We start from the raw sequence: 19042 nt of genomic DNA, 5'->3' as shown, positions 1-19042 counted from the left end.
ATGGTCTGTTGCCTCGGAGGCATTGTGGCATTGTTGTATTTAGATCTCTTTTAACTGTTTGTGAAGAGCAGCCAAGGGTGATTCCGGCTCTTCTTGGTGGTTTTTTATCATTGGCCCATTGGTGGAGAAGGAGGTAGTGGCTCTTGCTCAGTAAGTGAAGTTGCAGGAGGTGTGGGTATAGTTGTGTCTTATGTGGACTGTTGCTGTCTACCACTCAGTTAGACAAAATTTACACTTGAATATCGATCAAAAATTAAAAGCACCTGGACAAAAAACAAACCATGTAATCACACAGGAACAGTAACCAAAAAAGAAAAAAGGGAAAAAGAAGAAGAAAAAACAAGAAAACCTGCAATATCTGGGGATAGGGCACTAAGAGAAAAAAGGTAGAGAAGGAAGATAATGAAGGAAAAATATGGGAAAAATGCAAAAAGAAAAACAAGGAATGGGATTAACCACGAGAAAAAAAGGGAGAAATAGAAAAAAAAAAATTAAATTAAAAATAAAAATCCAACCAGGAACAGGGAAAAGAAAAAATGCTGAAAGCTAGGACCTACGAAGGGAAGAATAATAGTAAAAAGGACAAAAGTATTAATAATAATAGTTGTTTTAAAACAGACAAATACAAGCAAACAAATCACCAGAAAAAAGAAAGTGAAAAAGGGGGAAAAAAAAATCGGTGGAGGACAGAGCAGGGCACCCATGCTCTGTCTGAGCACAAAGACCGTGATGGAGTTCCTGTGGGCCCAGAAGGTGGGTGGGAGTCAGGGACAGCCGCACCTCCATCCACCAAGCGGATGTGGGGTATAAGAGTAACAAGAGGAATGCTGCACCTTTTCAGTCTTGCAGGTCTGGAGTGTCCTTGTGGTTGCTGGAAAGCAGAACATCTTCTTAAGCCCCTGGAATCTCGGAGAGTGCTGTCTCTTTAAATATCCAAAATGGTCAAGCCACTTGTAACATTCAAAGTGGCAGCGTCCTCCAGACTGGCAGAAGTCTACAGCTCAGCTCACCTTTCTCTTCACCTTCTCCGTTTATTCCCCAGCCACCAGAGCAGTCCTCCATGCAGTCCCTGGTTAGCAGGGCTGATTTTTAGGTTAATTCTTAGGTCCTACCACCACTTGGGAATCTCCAAGCTGTCTGTGCTGTGCCATCAGGATCGCTCAGGATCGCTGCCAGACCGCAGCTCTGTCTGTCTCCTTTTTTGGTATTTTCATGCAAATTTTTCTGCTAGTTGGGGTTTTGTCCATTTCTATATCCTTCCCTTCAGGGCTCAGGGGTTTAGGATTATCTTCTGTGTCTGTGCTAATTGGTTTCCCTTTTCTTTGTGAAGTGGGTCTGTGCAGTCTTTCTGCCTAGTCCGCCATCTCATCAGAACTCTCCAGTATTTTTCTTTATCTCAATGTATAGTTTTTAATATAAATGTAAATTGTGGCATTCAGAGATTTGGATGGACAAGAACTTGTCCATAACGTTATTGTTGTTAGATGCCATCAAGTTGGCTCTGACTCATAGCGACCCAGTGTATGACAGAATGAAACACTCCCCAGTCCTGTGCCATCCTCACAGTCATTGCTATGCTTGAGCCCATTGTTGCAGGCACTGTGTCAATCCATCACATTGAGGGGCTTCTTCTTTTTCATTGACTCTCTACTTTACCAAGCATGATATCCTTCTCCAGGGACTGGTCTGTTCTGACAACATGATCAGTGTAGGTGAGACAAAGTCTGGCCATTCTCACTTCCAAGGAGCATTCCAGTTGGACTTCTTCCAAGACCGATTTGTTTGTTCTTCTGGTAGTCTATAGTGTATTTTCAGTATTCTTCACCAACCACACAATTGAAATGAATCATTTCTTCTTCGACCATAGCATATACATAAATAATACATGTTGTTGTTATTAGGTGCCTTCGAGTCATACCGACTTATAGCAACCCTGTGTACAACAGAATGAAATATTGTCCAATTGTGTGCATGTCCCACAATCCTTGCTATACTTGATGAGCCCATCATTGCAGCCACTGTTTCAATACATCTAGTTGTTTTTGCTGACCCTCCACTTTACCAAGCATGAGAACCTACTTTAGGGAATGGTCCCTTCTGACAACATGACCAAAGTAGGTAAGATGAAGTCTGGCCATTCTCGCTTCCAAGAAACATCTGGCTACAATTCGCCAGGACAGATTTGTTTGTTCTTCTTGCAGTCCATGGTACTTTCGGTATTCTTCACCAGCACCACAACTCAAAGGCATGAACTCTTCTTTTGTTTTCCTTATTCATTGTCCAGCTTTCACATGCATATGAGGCAATTGAAAACACCATGCCTTGGGTTACTCAGTGCTGTGGAGTCGGATCTGACTCATAGCGACCCCTACTTGGGTTTCTGAGGCAATATCACTACAGAAGTAGATTGCTCAACCTTCCTTCCGAGGAGTGGCCTTAGTCTTTGCTCTTCAGCAGATTTCCCCAGTGCAAAATGACATATGATTTCTTGACTGCTGCTTCCATGGGTGTTGATTGTGGATCCTATCAGTATGAAATTTTTGACAACTTCAATCTTTTTTCCATTTGTTGTGTTGCTGCTTATTAGTCCAATGGTGGGAATTTTCATTTTCTTTATGTTGAGGTGTAATGCATACTGCAGACTGTAGTCTTTAATCTTCATCAGTAAGTGCTTCAAGTCATCTTCACTTTCAGCAAGCCAGGTTATGCCATCTATGTATCGCAGGTTGTTAATGACTCTTCCCCCAATCCTGATGCTGCATTCTTCTTCATATAGTCCAGCTTCTTGGATTGTTTGCTCAGCATACAGATTGAATAAGTATAGTGAAAGGATGCAACCCTTATACACACCCTTCATGATTTTAAACCATACAACATCCCCTTGTTCTGTTCGAATGACAGCCTACTGGTCTATGTACAGGTTCTTCATGAGCACAACTAAGAGTTATAGAATTCCCATTCTTCTTAATGTTATACATAATTTGTTATGATCCACATGGTCAAATACTTTTGCATAGTCAATAAAACACAAGTAAACATCTTTTCTGGTGTTCTTTGATTTTAGGCAAGATCCATCTGGCATCAGCAATGATAGCCTCATTCCACACCCTCTTCTGACTCCAGCTTGCATTTCTGGAAGTTCCTGGTTAATATACTGGTGCAACCATTTTTAACTTATCTTCAACAAGATTTTACTTGCATGTGATATTAATGATATCATTCGATAATTTCCAAATTCTGTGAGATCACCTTTTTTTTTGGAATAGATACAAATATGGATCTCTTCTAGTCAGTTGTCCAGGTGGCTGTCTTCCAAATATCTTGGCATAGACAAGTAAGTGCCTCCGGCATGGCATCTGTTTCTCGAAACATCTCAATGAGTATTCTGTCAATTCCTAGAGCATTGTTTTTCACCAATTCCATCAATGCAGCTTCAACTTCTTCCTTCAGTACCATCGGTTCTTGATCATATGCCACCTCCTGAAATAGACAAACACTGACAAATTCCTTTTGGTACAGGAATTCTGTGTATTCCTTCCATCTTCTTTTGATGTCTCTTATATCATTCAATATTTTGCCCACAGAATCTTTCAGTAGTGCAACTCAAGGTTTGAATATTTTCTTCAGTTCTTTCAGCTTGAGAAATGCTAACTATATTCTTCCCTTTTGGTTTTCTAACTCCAGATCTTTGCATATTTCAATATAATAGTTGACTTTGTCTTCTTGGACTGCTCTTTAAAATCTTCTGTTCAGCTCTTTTATCTTGCCATTTCTTCCATTTACTTTAGCTACCCTCCATTCAAGAGCAAGTTTCAGAGTCTCTTACGACATCCGTTTTGGTCTTTTCTTCTTTTCCTGTCTTTTTAATGGCCTTTTGCTTTCTTCATGTATGATGTTCATGATATCATCCTGAATTTAGGTGATTTTCAGTCACTGGTGTTCAATGTATCAAGTCTATTCTTATGATAATCCCTAAATTCAGGTGGGATATAATCAGGGTCATATTTTGGCTCTCATGGACTTGTTTTAATTGAGTTCAGCTTCCACTTGAAGTTACATACAAGCAATTGATGGTCTTTTCCACAGTCAGCTCCTGGCCTTGTTTTGACTGAAGATACTAAGCTTCTCCCTTGTCTCTTTCCACAGATGTAGTTGATCTAATTCCTGTGTATTCCATCTGGTGAGTTCCACGTGTATAGCTTATACTGTTGAAAAAATGTATTTGCAGTGAATAAGTTGTTGGTCTGCAGAATTCTATCATGTGATCTCCAGCATCATTTCTGTCACCAGGACCATATTTTCCAAATATCTGTGATTCTTATTTGTTTTCCAGCTTTTACATTCCAGTCATCAGTAATAATCAATACATCTTGGTTACATGTTTGGGTAATTTCAGACTGAAGAAGTTGGTAAAAATCTTCTGTTTCCTTATCTTTGGCTTTAGTGGTTGGTGCATACATTTGAATAATAGTAATATTAACTCGTCTTCCTTGTTGGTGTACGAATATTTTCCTATCACTGAGAGCACTGTACTTGAGGATAGATCGTGAATCATTATTTGTGACAAAAAATGCCACACTGTTCCTCTTTAATTTGTCATTCCTGGCATAGTAGATCATATGGTTAACTGAGTCAAAATGGCCAAAAACCAGCCCATTTCAATTCACTAATGCCTAGGATATCAATCTTTCTCTGTTCCATTTCATTTTTGACAACTTATAATTTTCCTGGATTCATAATTTGTACATTCTACATTTCAATTACTAAAGGATGTTTACAGCTCTTTCTTCCCATGTGGGGTCATAGCCCATCAGAAAATGTAGGTCTCAAAAGCTTTGCTCTATCCAAGTCATTAAGGTCAACTCTTCTTTGAGGAGGCAGCTCTTCCCCAGTTGTATTTTGAGTACCTTCTGACCTGAGGGGCTCATCTTTTGGTACTGTATTGAACTATGTTTCAGGGCTATTCATAAATGTTTCCAGTAGAACATGAGATGATGTTTCACTGCAATTCATGATGTTTTCACTGGCCAATTCTTTGGGAGGTAGATGGCCCCTCCCTTCTTCCAAGTCTTAGTCTGGAAACCTGTCCATCATGGATAACCCTACTGGTATTTGAAATACCAGTGGCATACCCTCCAGCCTCACAGTAACACACAAGCCACCACAGTATGACAAACTGACAGACGAGTAAAAATACACATAAAACTCACTGCCGTCGAGTCGGATCCGACTCATAGCAACCCCTCCTTGGGTTTCCGAGGCAGTATCACTACAAAAGTAGATTGCCCAACCTTCCTTCTGAGGAGTGGCTGGTGGGTTTAAACCGCTAGTTCTCTGGTTAGCAGTCAAATGCCTTAGGCACTATGCCAATAGACATAAATAAATATAGTAAGACATCTTTTCCATTCTCTCATCTGACTGGAAGCAAATGGGACATTTACACTAAAAATCACACACAGCCCAGTAGCCCTTGTCAATAACTCTGAGGGGGAGTTGTTGTTGGATGCAGTACATTTGCATGCTGTCACGAACACATGAGTCATCTTTCTCCAGTGCTGCTGCTGCTGCTATGTCAGGTCTGAATGTTTTCTCAGGTATTGTCATTTTTCTGATGGGTATAATCAGAATTTTTTTTCCCATGAATAAATCAAGAGATGGGTGGGGAAAAAAGCACAGTTGAAAGGATAAAAAAAGTATACTTTAAGCCTTCTGAATAGAATTGGAACAAATAGCTTAATCAAAGTGAAGAAGAAACAGACAAGACTTTATATGTCTTGATCACATTCCTCAGTCATATGAAAAAGTTGCTAGCTTTTAGTTATTATGCAGATGACACATATTTCAACTACTTGATTCTGGTGATTATAAGAAAGAATAATCTTTATAATTAGTTATTGTACTTAGACACTCCAAGTACATGAAGGTAAATTTAGGTGAATATTTTTAGGGGAGAAATGAATGCTAGTCTTTTGATCAGAATCTATTTCTTTCATTGTCCTTTCTTCTTATATGTTTATTTTTAAGTGATTTTCAAATAAATTTGATGAAAACAGCACTCACTGTTGCATTTTTATCAGCATACGCCTACTTTGGATTACCTTTCCACAGAAAGATTGAGACAAATACCTAATTAATTTTGAAGTGTTTTTACATCTGAACTCCTACTGCACTCTTGCCCTAAGTGCTTATTTTCTTTTCTGAAACATGCCAAAGACTTGAATTTCCCAAGTATAAGTGGTCAGAGGCTAAGTTATTAAGTGAAAATAGTTCTGATGCATCCTATTAAAGTCATTTTAAATAGAGGTCTAGGAAAGGCTAATCATCATTACTTGCTTGTGGATTTTGGTGTGAGGACCACAGTGGACACTTTTCTTAAGTCCTGTGTGGAAGGCAATACAATTCTCACATTTTTGTTTGATTTTTTCCTTGTCCTATTTCAATGCCACTAAAAGGTCTGTAGAAAACTAATTATGAGTCTACATTTAAAGGGGTTTGAGGATGAGTATTTTCTTTTACTTAGTTTTCTATGCTGTGTGTCCAGTGTTTTAGTAATCTTCCAGGGACAGCTTGTTTTATCTTTATAATAAAGTAGAGATTGAACTGCCAGTAAATGGCTCAGTGCGAATGATTGCTTGCATAGCTTTTGGTCAACTTAGTTAAACATGATACTCAATTATTATCCATGGTAATCACTAAAGAAAAAATTACAAGACATTTCTTTTGATTACTGTTTTTAGAACTTCTGGCCCTTTCCAGAACAGACATCAATTTGGGATTCTTTTCTGTAAGAAGTGTATGTAAATCAGGAAGTTGAATTAATTACAGAAAAGGGCTACATGAGTGCAGCTGTATGCAGGAGGAGCATACAGGATTGTTTAAAACTAGTGTCCTCTCAGATTGAAGGGTACTGTGCCTGGCTAGTTGGTTCCCATGGCTTGGATGTTAAATATTTTAATGTCACTCCTGCTGTAAACAACATAAAATGCCTCTAAGTTACAAAAGAGAATGTGCTGAAGGGCTCCAGTGCTCACAGACTTGTTGGAAACCTAAAGTAACTCGCTTGAAAAATGGGCAGCATCCAGTGATGTGTTGGAAAGCCAGTGCCATCAGGAACTCTGGTAATGTGGAGGAGGCACAGGCTGGTGCACAGGCTCCCACTGCCCTGGCTTTGCCCACCTCGTAACTCTCCTGCCAAAGGCTGCTTGTGATTCCTTTGGTGTTCAGAGAGGCACGCCATCACCAGGACTTATCCTCCTATCAGTATTACCCTCAGTAGAAAAAAGGTAATTTTTCAAAAGGAAATTGAGGTCAGCCTAAAATATGATCGGTATTTATGCATTATTGCTTTTAGTTCCTATCAAGTCCACTCTGACCCCTGGTGACTTTATGTATAAGAGAACGTAACCTGCTCCTGTGCCATCTCCATGGTACTTTTGAGTCCATTGTTGTGTGTGTTGAGTCAGTCCCTCTCACTGAGGGTTCTCTTCCTTTTCACTGACCCACTGCTTTACCAAACATAGTATCCTTTTCTAGCCATTAGTCTTTCCTGATGATGTAGCCAGAGTAAGCAAGATGAAGTCTCACCATCCTCCCTTGTAAGCAGCGTTCTGGTTGTATTTCTTCTAAAACTTGTTTGTTCGTTCCTATGGTAGTCCACAGTATGTTCAATATTCTTCACCAACACCACAAGTCAAATGTTTCGATTCTTCTTCTGTCTTCTTTTTTCATTGTCCAGCTTCATGTGCATACAAAGCAGTTGAAGAGACCATGGGTTAAGTCAGGAACACTAATCATCGAAGTGACATCTTTGCTTTTTAGAACTTTAAACAGATCTTTTGCAGCATATTTACCTAATGCAATATGTCATTTTGATTTCTTGACTGCTATTTATATGGGCATTGACTATATATTATAGAAGGTTTGATTTTTTTTTTTTTTTCTTTTTAAGAACATGAATCAGAAAACAGGAAGCAGCAAGGGAAGAAAGACATATCTGTATGTCTTCATACATGCAAGCTAAGTGGTGGCATAAATCCCCATTTCTCCCTAGTTAAGTCTTTGGGGCACCATACTGGCACATTTTGTACAATCTATTTTTTGCCTAGGTATTTAATCCATTTTCCTTTTCTTTTTAAACTGGCTCCCATCTCATTATTAGTATTTTTTTTTTTTATCATTATGACACACTCATTATTTTTCATTTGTTTCCTTTTTCTCTCAAGATGAATTGTAGAATGGAAAAATATTGGTTAAATATGGATGTATAATGCCTGAACTTGACAGTAGACTTACACAAAATGGCAGTTTACAAAAAATCCAGAAACTATTTTCAGGCCCCAATTACCTATAGATGACTCTCTGATCCTCTCTCTAGCTCTAGAAGATAGTGGAGAGAATTGTTTTTTGAGAGCTACATCAAAAAATTGATTGAAGTAATTTTTTAAAGAACCACTGTTTTGACTTTCTTAATTACAAGGTACTGTTTCAGTATCTTGACACTTTATCAGTGTAAGGGCAGTATACTTATATAAAACAGTAATTAAAACAGCAATTTTGGAGAATAGTAAATTCACTCACTTGCCACCATAATCACTTTCCACTTTGGAAATCTCTAACCTGGAAGTTGGAATGCTAGAAAAAAACAAAAAGGCATCCAGTAGGTGGAACTACACTATATAATCCCCATCTGGTATTGAAATTCAGTGGATTCTGCCAGAGGCATTTCAAACATTGATCTAGCATTTAAAAAAAAAAAAAAAAACACAAATATGTGAATTGAAGTAGATTTTCAAGAAAGTTTTAGATTGTCCCAAAATGTCAGACTTGGAAGTCCATAATGTTACTTTTAAAACATAAGCTTTATTAAAATATATTATTTGTAATTATAACTTAGATAAAATTTTAAAGATTCTCTAACAAAATACTTTAGAGATAATGTTAATTAATAGAAATGAAGAGCAAAGTAACTATTTGTATTGCTTAATTCAAGTTGTTAATTCCTTTTGTCTAGTGAGCTTAGTACACTGGTCAAGAAGTGTGTTTTGGAGTCAGTCTTGCAGGTTCCAAGACCAGCTCTTTACCCTGTTTGCTCTTCGGCATGATAGTGTGGTAACCTTGAGCATATGGCTTAACCCTCCTATCTTAGATTCCTCAGTTGTAAAATGTGGATAATAGTAGTACCCACATCATAGGCTAGTATGAACATGAAATGAGTTTAATACATATAGACACTTAAAAATATGTTTGTACATAGTAAGAATTCAATAAATATTAACTGATATTATTGTTAGTACAGTATTACAACAATAATATATTTATACACATATGTGTATATGAAAGGATCCTTGGTGGCACAGTGGTTAAACCACTTGGCTGCTAACCTAAAGGTCAGCAGTTCAAACCCACCAGCCACTCCACAGGGGAAAGATGTGTCAGTCTGCTTCTGTGAAAATTTACAGCCTTGGAAAACTTATAGGATAGTGTTACTCTGTCCCATAGAGTCCCTACAGGTTGGAAAAAGACTTGACAGCAGTGGATTTGGGTTTCTATATGTGTGTGTCTATGTGTACATATATATGTATAATCTATTACATACATAAATATATATATATATGCATATATATGTGTGTGTGTGTGTATATATCTATATCTATATCTATATAGATAGATATATACACATACACACACACACCTCTGTGAGAGCCAGAACTTGACAGGACTGCCTTGTTTTTCTAGGTCTTGCAGGTTTTCCACCTTTGACAAGATGCAGTATAACCACTTTTCTGTCTCTTGTTTTAGTGGAAAAGATTTGAGTTTTCTTTCTCTGACAGGTGTCTGCCTTACACGTGTTCCAGCTTTCACAGATTTTATTCAGCTATAATGAACATTGCTGTTATTAGAGGGAACTCCCTTGTTTGGTCTTCAAATGTACTATTGCTCCTTCGCTGAAGATTGCTAAATTGGAGACTGCCTATGTTCTCTGAAAGGAATGAAGGGCCTTTATTTTCCCCCTTGCAAAAGGATGCAGTGAATGGCTTGGGGGAATTAAAGCTTTAAAAATGTAGTTGCCATTTACTGTATTAAATCCTGGAAATGAAAATCAACATAACTGCTGGCTATTTACTTGACTCCATTTATTTTCTGCTAATGCATATTTGAGCCTAGCCAGACTCTGTTTGCTGTCAGTAGTAGCAAACTGTAGATAATATTAATTGAAATTTATAGTAGCTATTTCCTCATGTGTTACAGAAGCATTATCAGCTTAAGGCATATCTAATGTTATGGAGACTGGAAATAGCATGACAAGTAAGTGGTAGGTACAGCCTCTCTTCATTGGAAACCATTTGCTAAAGGATACGTTCCATACAAAGCCAGGTTGCTAAGCTCGAATGTACACCTTCCCTCTTTCACCCATCTTAATTTCTGTCTTCATGAGTCCATCCATTTTGCATATCGTTGCAATTTGGCCACATATAGTGTAAAAACCATGTGAGAACACCTTCTTACAGTCCTGAAAATTACTTAGATAATTCACTTTTTTTATTGTGTCAAAAAATGTATGTAACAAAATATTTGCTGATTCAACAATTTTTACATGTATAATTCAGTGACATTGAATATGTTCGTCATGTGCAATGATTACCACTAACCATTTCCAAATTATTCCACCACCATTAACATAAACTATGTACCCCCTATGCAGTGAATTCCCTTTTCCTCTCCCTTGCCCCCCTGGTCTCCATACATTCACCTATTTCATAAATGTAAGATCATACAATATTTGTCATTTTGTTATTCACTCAGTAATGTTTTTAAAGTTATTCCATTTCATAACATATGTCAGGACTTCATTTCTCTTTGTGGCCGAGTAATATTCCATTGATGGACCACATTTTGTTTATCCAATCAATGTTTATACATCCAAATGTTAATGGACATTTAGGTTGTTTCCACCTTATAGCCATTGTGAAGAGTGCTGCAGTGAACTTGAATGTATAGGTTTCTGTTTACATTCCTGCTTTCATTTATTTGGGACTATATGCCTAGGATTGGAATTGCTGGGTCATATGTTAGTTTGGGAAAATTAACTTTTTAAAGTTATATTCTATATGAGACCCATAAGGTGCATAGTCATGAATACATTATTTTCATCTTAGAATTGAGAATTAGAATTGGAAAATGGGTTTGTAGCCCTATTAGCCATTATTTAATTTACTATAATTATTGAAATTAGTGTTTATGTTTTTTAATCCACATAAATTCTGCTTATTGAGATTATTTTTGCCTTCATCAGCTAATTTATCTACCTGGACTTTTAATACCCTAGAAAGGTGGTAATGGAAAGATAAAGGAAAAAAAGAAAAAAAGAAAAAAAAAAAAAACTCTAACCTTGATTAGTAACCAAGGGAATGTCAGTTGAAATGAGGAAGACTGGTGATTTACTGATCAAATTGGGAATAATTTTCAAGTTTGATTATCAGTGTTGCTGAGAATTTGAGGAAACAGTTACTGTTACAAGGCAGTTTAGCATTGTGGTTCAAAGCACAGACACGGAAATTAATCAGAGTTTGAATCTTGGCTGTGCCCCATAGCAGTGATCTTGGGCAGTACATAGTCTTTCTTTGTCTCAGGTTCCTTGTTTATAAAATTGTACTTATCTCACCAAACCAAACCAAACTCAAACTCACTGCCATCGAATCGATTCCAACTCATAGTGACTCTTCTTTGAGTTTCCAAGGTGGTATCTCTAAAGAAGTAGATTCCCAGTCTTCCTTCCAAGGAGTGGCTGGTAGGTTTGAACCACCAGCCTTCTGGTTAGTAGTCAAATGCCTTAGGCACTACACCACCAGAGCTCACAGGGGTGGTTTAAAGAATGAATTAGTTACTATATATATAATACTTAAGAAAGCATAGAGCATATAACCCTGGTGGTGTGGTGGTTAAGGCGCTTGGTTGACAACCAAAAGATCAGTGGTTCAAACCCACCAGCCACTACTTGGTTACCACATGTCAGTGTTCCTGATTCTTCTCAGATTTTCTTGTTGTCTTAGGGATAGGCCAGAATTTTTCATTTCATTTGGCTTTTTTAAAATAAAGTATAAATATACCTTTAATTTCTATTTCTAATATACCAAAAAAAAACAAACTCACTGCCGTCAGGTCGGATAGGACTCATGGTGACCCCTCTGTGGGTTTCCCAGGCAATATCGCTACAGAAGTAGACTGCCCTGCCTTCCAAGGAGTAACTAGTGGGTTTGAACCGCCAGCCTTCTGGTTAGCAGTCATATACCTTAGGCACTGTTCCTGGTGGCATAGTGCCTCAGGTGTTTGACTGCTAACCAGAAGGCTGGCAGTTCAAACCCACCAGCCACTCCTTAGAAGGAGGACTGGGCAATCTACTTCCATAGAGATACTGTCTTGGAAACCCAAGGAGAGGTCGCTGTAAGTTGAATTGACTCAACGGCAGTGAATTTGATATGGTTTGGTTCATATAACTTAAGACTTTCACATTGCATCTTTGCAGAGAATTATAGATAGGGTGGAGAGCTCAAGTGTGTTGCAGTGGTTAAGGCATCCAGCTGTTAACCAAAAGGTCAGAAGTTCAAACCCACCAGCTGCTCCAGGTAAGAAAGATGAAGCAGTCTGTTTCCATAAAGATTTACATCCTTGGACGATTCCACTAGGAGTTGGAATCGACTCAGTGGCAGTGGGTTTGAAGAAGGAAGGAGCCCTGGTGACACAGTAGTTAAATGCTTGGCTGCTAACCAAAAGGTAAGAAGTTCAAACTCCACAGGAAAAACATGTGGCAGTCTGCTTCTGCAGATTTCAACCTTGGGAAGTCTAACTAAGGGCAGTTTAGAACTTGGAGTAGTTCTACTCTATCCTATGTGGTCCCTATTAGTTGAAATTAACTCAGTGGCAACAAGTTGTTTTGTTTGTTTTGTTTTAAAGAATGTGGTGTCACAAGGGTAGGACTATTAAAGGATTCCTGTATTTTTTTCATTTCAAAGGTTTGATCTGTTGAGGTCTATTGGAACACACACAAAAAAAAACAGAAGGATAATATGCATTTCACTGTTCAGAACTCATCATTTTCAGGTAGTTTAATGTGGGCTTTGTTATTTTTGCAGACTTTCCTTAAAAGAAAAAAAAAAACTCACTGCCATCGAGTTGGTTCAACTCATAGCAACCCCTCCTTGGGTTGCCAAGGCAGTAGCTCTATAGAAGTAGATTGCCCAGTCTTCCTTTCTTCTGGTTAGCAGTCAAATGCCTTAGGCACTATGCCACCACAGCTCCCATTTTATCTAATTACGTTCCCTTTTATATTCTTACAAATAGAAAAATTATTTCTACAGTCCTTTATACTTTATTGGTTGTGGTAAGATATACATAACTAAATTTGTATTTTAAATCATTTTTCAATGTACATTCAGTGGTGTTAGTTATATTAACAGTATTGTACAACCATCCCCACTATTTTCTCCAGACTTTTTCATCACTGCAAACAGAAACTCTGTGCCCATTAAACAATAACTCTCCATTACTTCCTGCCTCCAACCCATGGTAACTACTTATCTACTTTCTGTCTCTCTGCATTTATCTAGTCTACATATTTCAAAGAAGTGGGATCATGCAATATTTGTCCTTTTGTATCTAACTTACTTAGCATAGTATTTTCAAGGTTTATCAATGTGGTAGGATATATTAGAACATCATTCCTTTTATTGGTTGAATAATTCTTCATTTTATATACATGTGTGTGTGTATGTATATGTATATATATGTATATATATATATAGAGAGAGAGAGAGAGACAGCACCTGTACCATTCTATATTTCTACCAGCAGTGCATGAGGGTATCTATACTACACATGCTTGCCAACACTTGCTATTTTTCCATTTTTTTAAACAATAGCCATCCATTGTTGTTGTTGTTAGTCACCCTTGAGTTGATTCCAACTCACAGTGACCCCATGTGTGTAGAGCAGAACTGCTGTATAGAGTTTTCAAGGCTGTGACCCTTCTGAAGCAGATCACCAGTCCTTACTTCTGAAGCATCTGTGGGTGGGTTTGAACTACCAACCTTTTGGTTAGTAATCTAGTGCTTTACCATTTGCCAGTAGCCATCCTAGTGAGTGTGAAGTGGTACCTTATAGTGGTTTGGATTTTGTGATTCTGTAATGTTCATATTGTCTATTTGTATATCTTTGGAGAAAGATCTGTTAAGTCCTTTGCTCATTTTGATTGGACTTTTTTTGTTGTTGAGTTGTAGGAGTTCCTAATGTATTCTATATATTAAACTTTTATCAGATATATGATTTCCAAATATTTTCTCCAATTCTGTAGGGTTTTTGTTTTTGTTTTTTTTCCACTTTCAGTAATGTCTTTTGATGAACAATTTTATACTTTTAAATAGACCATCTATTTGAGTCAAGTGAGGTCTCCTTTTGCAAATTTTAACTTTTCTATTTAATGTTTAAATTTTAACATTTATGTTTTTAGGTTTATTATAAACCTTCATAATGTTTTGAAGTTAAGTAAAAAGCAAATTTCTATTTATATTCTAACTTTTAGATCCTAAAACTACATCAAAGATTCATATACAGAAAATTACAAAAGTAAATGTGATATTTACCTGAATTGTAGCTTCTCATTTAATTGTAACTTGAAGAATCTTTAGCTCACAGTGATAAAATCCATGATCTTCTCATCTTAAACTCATGTTATTCATTCACTAATTCAGTCAACACATATTTATTGCTAAACACTATTCCAGTAGCTACGATACAGCAGTGATTAAAACAAAAACTTCCTGCCCTCAGGAAGCTTACATTCCAATGGGAGAGGTTTCATATGTACAGCATGACAGATAATACATGCTATGGAAATACAAGTGCCAGAAGGGGCTGCTGTTATTTATGGGGTCATCTGAGAAGTAGCATATTTGAGCTGACACCTGAAGACAGTGTGGGAGAGGAGAACCCTATGGGTATCTTCAGAAAGAACATTCCAGGGAGAGGAAGGAACAAGTGCCAAAACCCCTGAAGTGAGAGTGAAGAGTATTTGAGGAAGAGAAAAAGCCTGACTGCTGGTATGGAATGGGAATGGGAAAGAGTGGAGATGACCAGAAAGGTAGCAGAGAGGGTTAAAACCACAGGAGCCACAGGGCAGCAGAGAAGACAAATTGGTATGGCAGTGCTATTTGGAAAACTGTACTTTATCTAAACCCCCATATCTCTTGGCCAATGAAGCATTTTATAGCATGTTGATCACCTAAGTAATTTTTCTTAAAACTCAGCAGCCAGAATGGCACAGTTATCGATCTTATTTTAGATTCATATATAAAATCAAACAAGAGTTTATGGAGTATGCAATTGAGGCCCCACTATCAGAATTTCTGTCATTTCTGTTCACTGATATTGTCTGTGTTCTTGGGGAGATGTACTCTCCCTTTTTAAAAGCTATTTGCAAGACTGGAAACATCAGACCTTGTTCAGAGAATGTGTGGGGGGAGAGAGAATGGATAAATGAATGAATCAATCAGTTGCCAGTGGAGGTACTGAGGTGCTAAGAGGGAGGAGCATATTATGAGAGAAACACTGTAGTGTATTTAAAGTTCTAAAGTGTTTACAAAATATTCTGCTTTGAGAGGCAGAAATAGAAGGAGTAGACTTGTCACTAACATAAATAGAGAAAACAAGTACTTTTAAAAGTGCTAAGTACTCTCATTTGTTAAGAACAGTACATGAATGAGTAGCAAAAAGTTCTGTTTTCAGGAGGTGCTTCAGGACCCCTAAAAGTGGCTGGCAGGCTGGCTGTCTACTATGGCCCCCCAACACACATATTTATAATTATGTTGGCCATACACATGGATATACATAGATAAAGTTAGAGTGGTTACATATGGTTCTATATATTGAGATAATTATTGCTGTTACAGGCCAACAGATGACAGCAACCAGCCTCCAGGCCGGGGTGTTCTCTCCATGCATGGGCTAACCTATGGTGTCATCCGGGTGGACTCAGAAGAGAAGCTGTCTGTCCTCACTGTACAGGATGTTGGCCTGGTGATGCCTGGAGGTAAGTACTGACCTGAGGAAGGTAGTTGGGAAACAGACAAGGAAGAATCACTTTTCACATGGAAGTGTTTGAAGTCAGGTATCAGTTTAATGTCTTAATAGATTAATCAACTATTAGATACACCAAGATTTTTTTTCTGTGTCCAGTCCTCTAATAGGCTCTCTGATTGAATGTTTAATTTCCACTTTAGATATGTCATTCTTTTCTTCTAACGCATTCATTAAGCTTCATAAGCTTAAAGTAATACTGCCTGTCAATGAAAATAGAACCCAAAATCTGCAAGAATTTCCTAATGGGTAGGGCATCTATGCCATTTTGTACAACTTTGGCTCCAGAAACCTCTTCCCTGGGGAAGCAGCATTGAATAGCTCTTCCCCTCATCCTGGCAGTCTGAAGAGCTTCTCCTCCTTTAACTTGGAAGGAACAGGTTTTAACATATCCAGCCGAAGCTGCAACACTCAAGCAAGACTTTGCTAAAGCACTTAAGTCTCTTAACAAATGTATCTGACAGATTTTTTTTAAAAAAAAACTATATGCATGTGTGTATGTATGTATATATGCAGGAGCTCTGGTAGTATAGTGCCTAAGGCATTTGACTGCTATCCAGAAGGCTGGCAGTTCAAATCCACTAGCCACTCCTCGGAAGAAAGATTGGGCAATCTATTTCCGTAGTGATATTGCCTCGGAAACCCAAGGAGGGGTCGCTATGAGTCTGATCAGACTTGATGGCAGTGGAGATATATATATGCAGGCCTATGAGGTGAAAAATTATATCAGGTAGATAAACTCCTTAAAACAGTCAACCATGGCAGATTAAAAAGGCAGCATTTGTGCAGGGAGACAGTTCAGAGGGCAGGACTGCATAGCAAAGAAGGACACAGGGAAAAGGTAACCACAGAGAGGAAGTAGGAAGAAAGAGATTACATTTTGGGCATTGCAGTTAGTCTCACAAAACAAAATGTGTATAAACTGTTGAATGGAAAACAAGTTTGCTCTGTAAACTTTCATCTAAATCACATTACCCCTCCAAACACACAGAAAGTATATGAAAACCAAGTAATGTGAATCTAGATAATTGTTTAAAAATTTAATTTAAAAAAAATAAGTTTTTCAAAAACTCTTTTTAAACCCCTTTTTAAAAAGTCACAGAAACCCACCTTTACAAAATACATAAGGAGAACTACCCTTGGTTAGGGGCTCTGTCTTGTCGTACACTGCCCGATTCTCCAACCTCCTACACTGTGTACTTCAGTCACCACAGTAGGGCCATAGGGCTCCATGAAGTGCTGTTTAAAAACTACTGTTTTAGCTTAAAGATCCATCCTACTTTCTTACACAATGACTGTACTTGGTTCCTGTCTTTCCATATATTTAAAAAATGTTCCTTACCATCTAATTCTGAAATGCAGACAAATTCCCTTGCTCCGTCCAGGTTTTCCTCACTTGGAATTGTCTTCTCCTGATGTTCTTATCCATATAGCAAGACAGTCATATCAATACACACACACACACACACACACATACACACACAAATCCAGCAACTATACCTGTGAGACACACTGGGTGGAAACGAGAGAGTTACTTCCTTAGAGTCAGTTTGTGCGTGTTTCTTGGGGAAGCAACAAATTAAGGTTTTATAGGATCTTAATAAGGAGCATGTGATAAAAACAAGAGTATGTCTAACCATGTGTGGAGCAGAAAGTGCTGTTCAAATTATGGAAAATCTCACTGTCCTTTATAGTGATGTCACAGTGTGACTATGAGCCTTCCCCTGGAATTATTTTGCCTTTCTGCTTGCCCTGTTTGAGATGTAAAAGAAATAAAGCCAGACGTTGACATTCCTAATTCTCAGTGTGCCTCTAATTCTAAAGTTCCTACAAAGAGTGTTTCTGTTCTTCCTTAGACCCCTGAAAACTGTCTCCTCAATGTCATAGCACCTTTACATGTACCTTCCAATTCTCCCCAAATTTTCCATCTTTTACAGCCTTAGCTAAACCTCTCGGCTCTATTTCTTTCTTTCTTTTTTGAAAGAGTTATTTTTCAAATAAATAATTGATCCATATAGTTCAAAATGCAAAAAGTTCAGAAGGTTATGCAGTGAAAAATCTCATTTCCAACCACTAGAGTCAACTAGAAACATCCCATGTTTCCTTTAAAAAATATTTTGGAATTATATAAATAAATATGCACATGTACACCCACATACATATGTGTGTGAATGCATTACTTTTTATTGTTTTTTGGTTTTTTATTTAACATAATGGTAGTGTACCAAATATATCTTCATGTCTTCTGTCTTGAAGCTCATTTGTTAGCAGTAGATAAAGATTTTACTCATTCTTATTCTGACTCATAGCGACCCCTCCTTGGGTTTCCAACATGGTATCTCTATGGAAGTAGATTGCCCAGACTTCCTTGCGAGGAGTGGCTGGTGGGTTTGAACCACCAGCCTTCTGGTTAGCAGTCAAATGCCTTAGCCAGTACACCACCAGAGCTCCTTATTTATTTATTTTTTTTTTTTGGAGTTTTTAATAGTGTTAAAATACGTAATAGTTTTTGTAAGCAGTCCCCGTTTGGATTATTTCCAGTTTTTACTATTAAGCAGTGCTGCAGTGAATATTATTATCTGTATTTTGCTCTGCATATGTGTAAGAATTATCTTATGAAGACTATGATGGGATTTCTGTTTCAAGGGGAAGATGCCCATGAAATTATGATAGACTGCATTACGTTGTCATTCAAAGAATTTATACTTCAATGAGTACTGGATGAAAGTACCTCTTTTTCTATTCCCTGCCCTAATTGTATTTCAGACTTTTTTACTTTACCAGTCTGATGGGTAAAGAATATTTCCATGCAGTTTTACTTTGAAGTTTTTTTACTGATAATGAGATTGGGCACTATTGCATGTTTTAACTGGTTTTATTTCTTAGACACTATACTTTTTTTTTTTTTTTTTTT

At 37.6% G+C, this 19042-nt stretch overlaps 1 protein-coding gene across 1 annotated transcript in view; it reads left to right on the top strand.

Moving 5' to 3' along the window:
* The window catches only part of DIP2C (disco interacting protein 2 homolog C), a 412525-nt gene that overhangs the window by 209614 nt on the left and 183869 nt on the right, over window positions 1-19042 (top strand). Inside the window, exon 17 of the mRNA XM_042782247.1 lies at window positions 15942-16081. Coding sequence (XP_042638181.1) covers window positions 15942-16081 — 140 coding nt within the window. The remainder of the gene's footprint in view (window positions 1-15941; window positions 16082-19042) is intronic.

This window comes from Orycteropus afer, unplaced genomic scaffold, assembly GCF_000298275.1.
Source record: "Orycteropus afer afer isolate SDZICR_OR568_19922 unplaced genomic scaffold, OryAfe1.0 scaffold00271, whole genome shotgun sequence".
In the NCBI taxonomy this organism is placed as follows: Eukaryota; Metazoa; Chordata; class Mammalia; order Tubulidentata; family Orycteropodidae; genus Orycteropus; species Orycteropus afer.
Note: the sequence above shows the minus strand (reverse complement) of the source record. Positions and strands in the feature narration are given on the sequence as shown.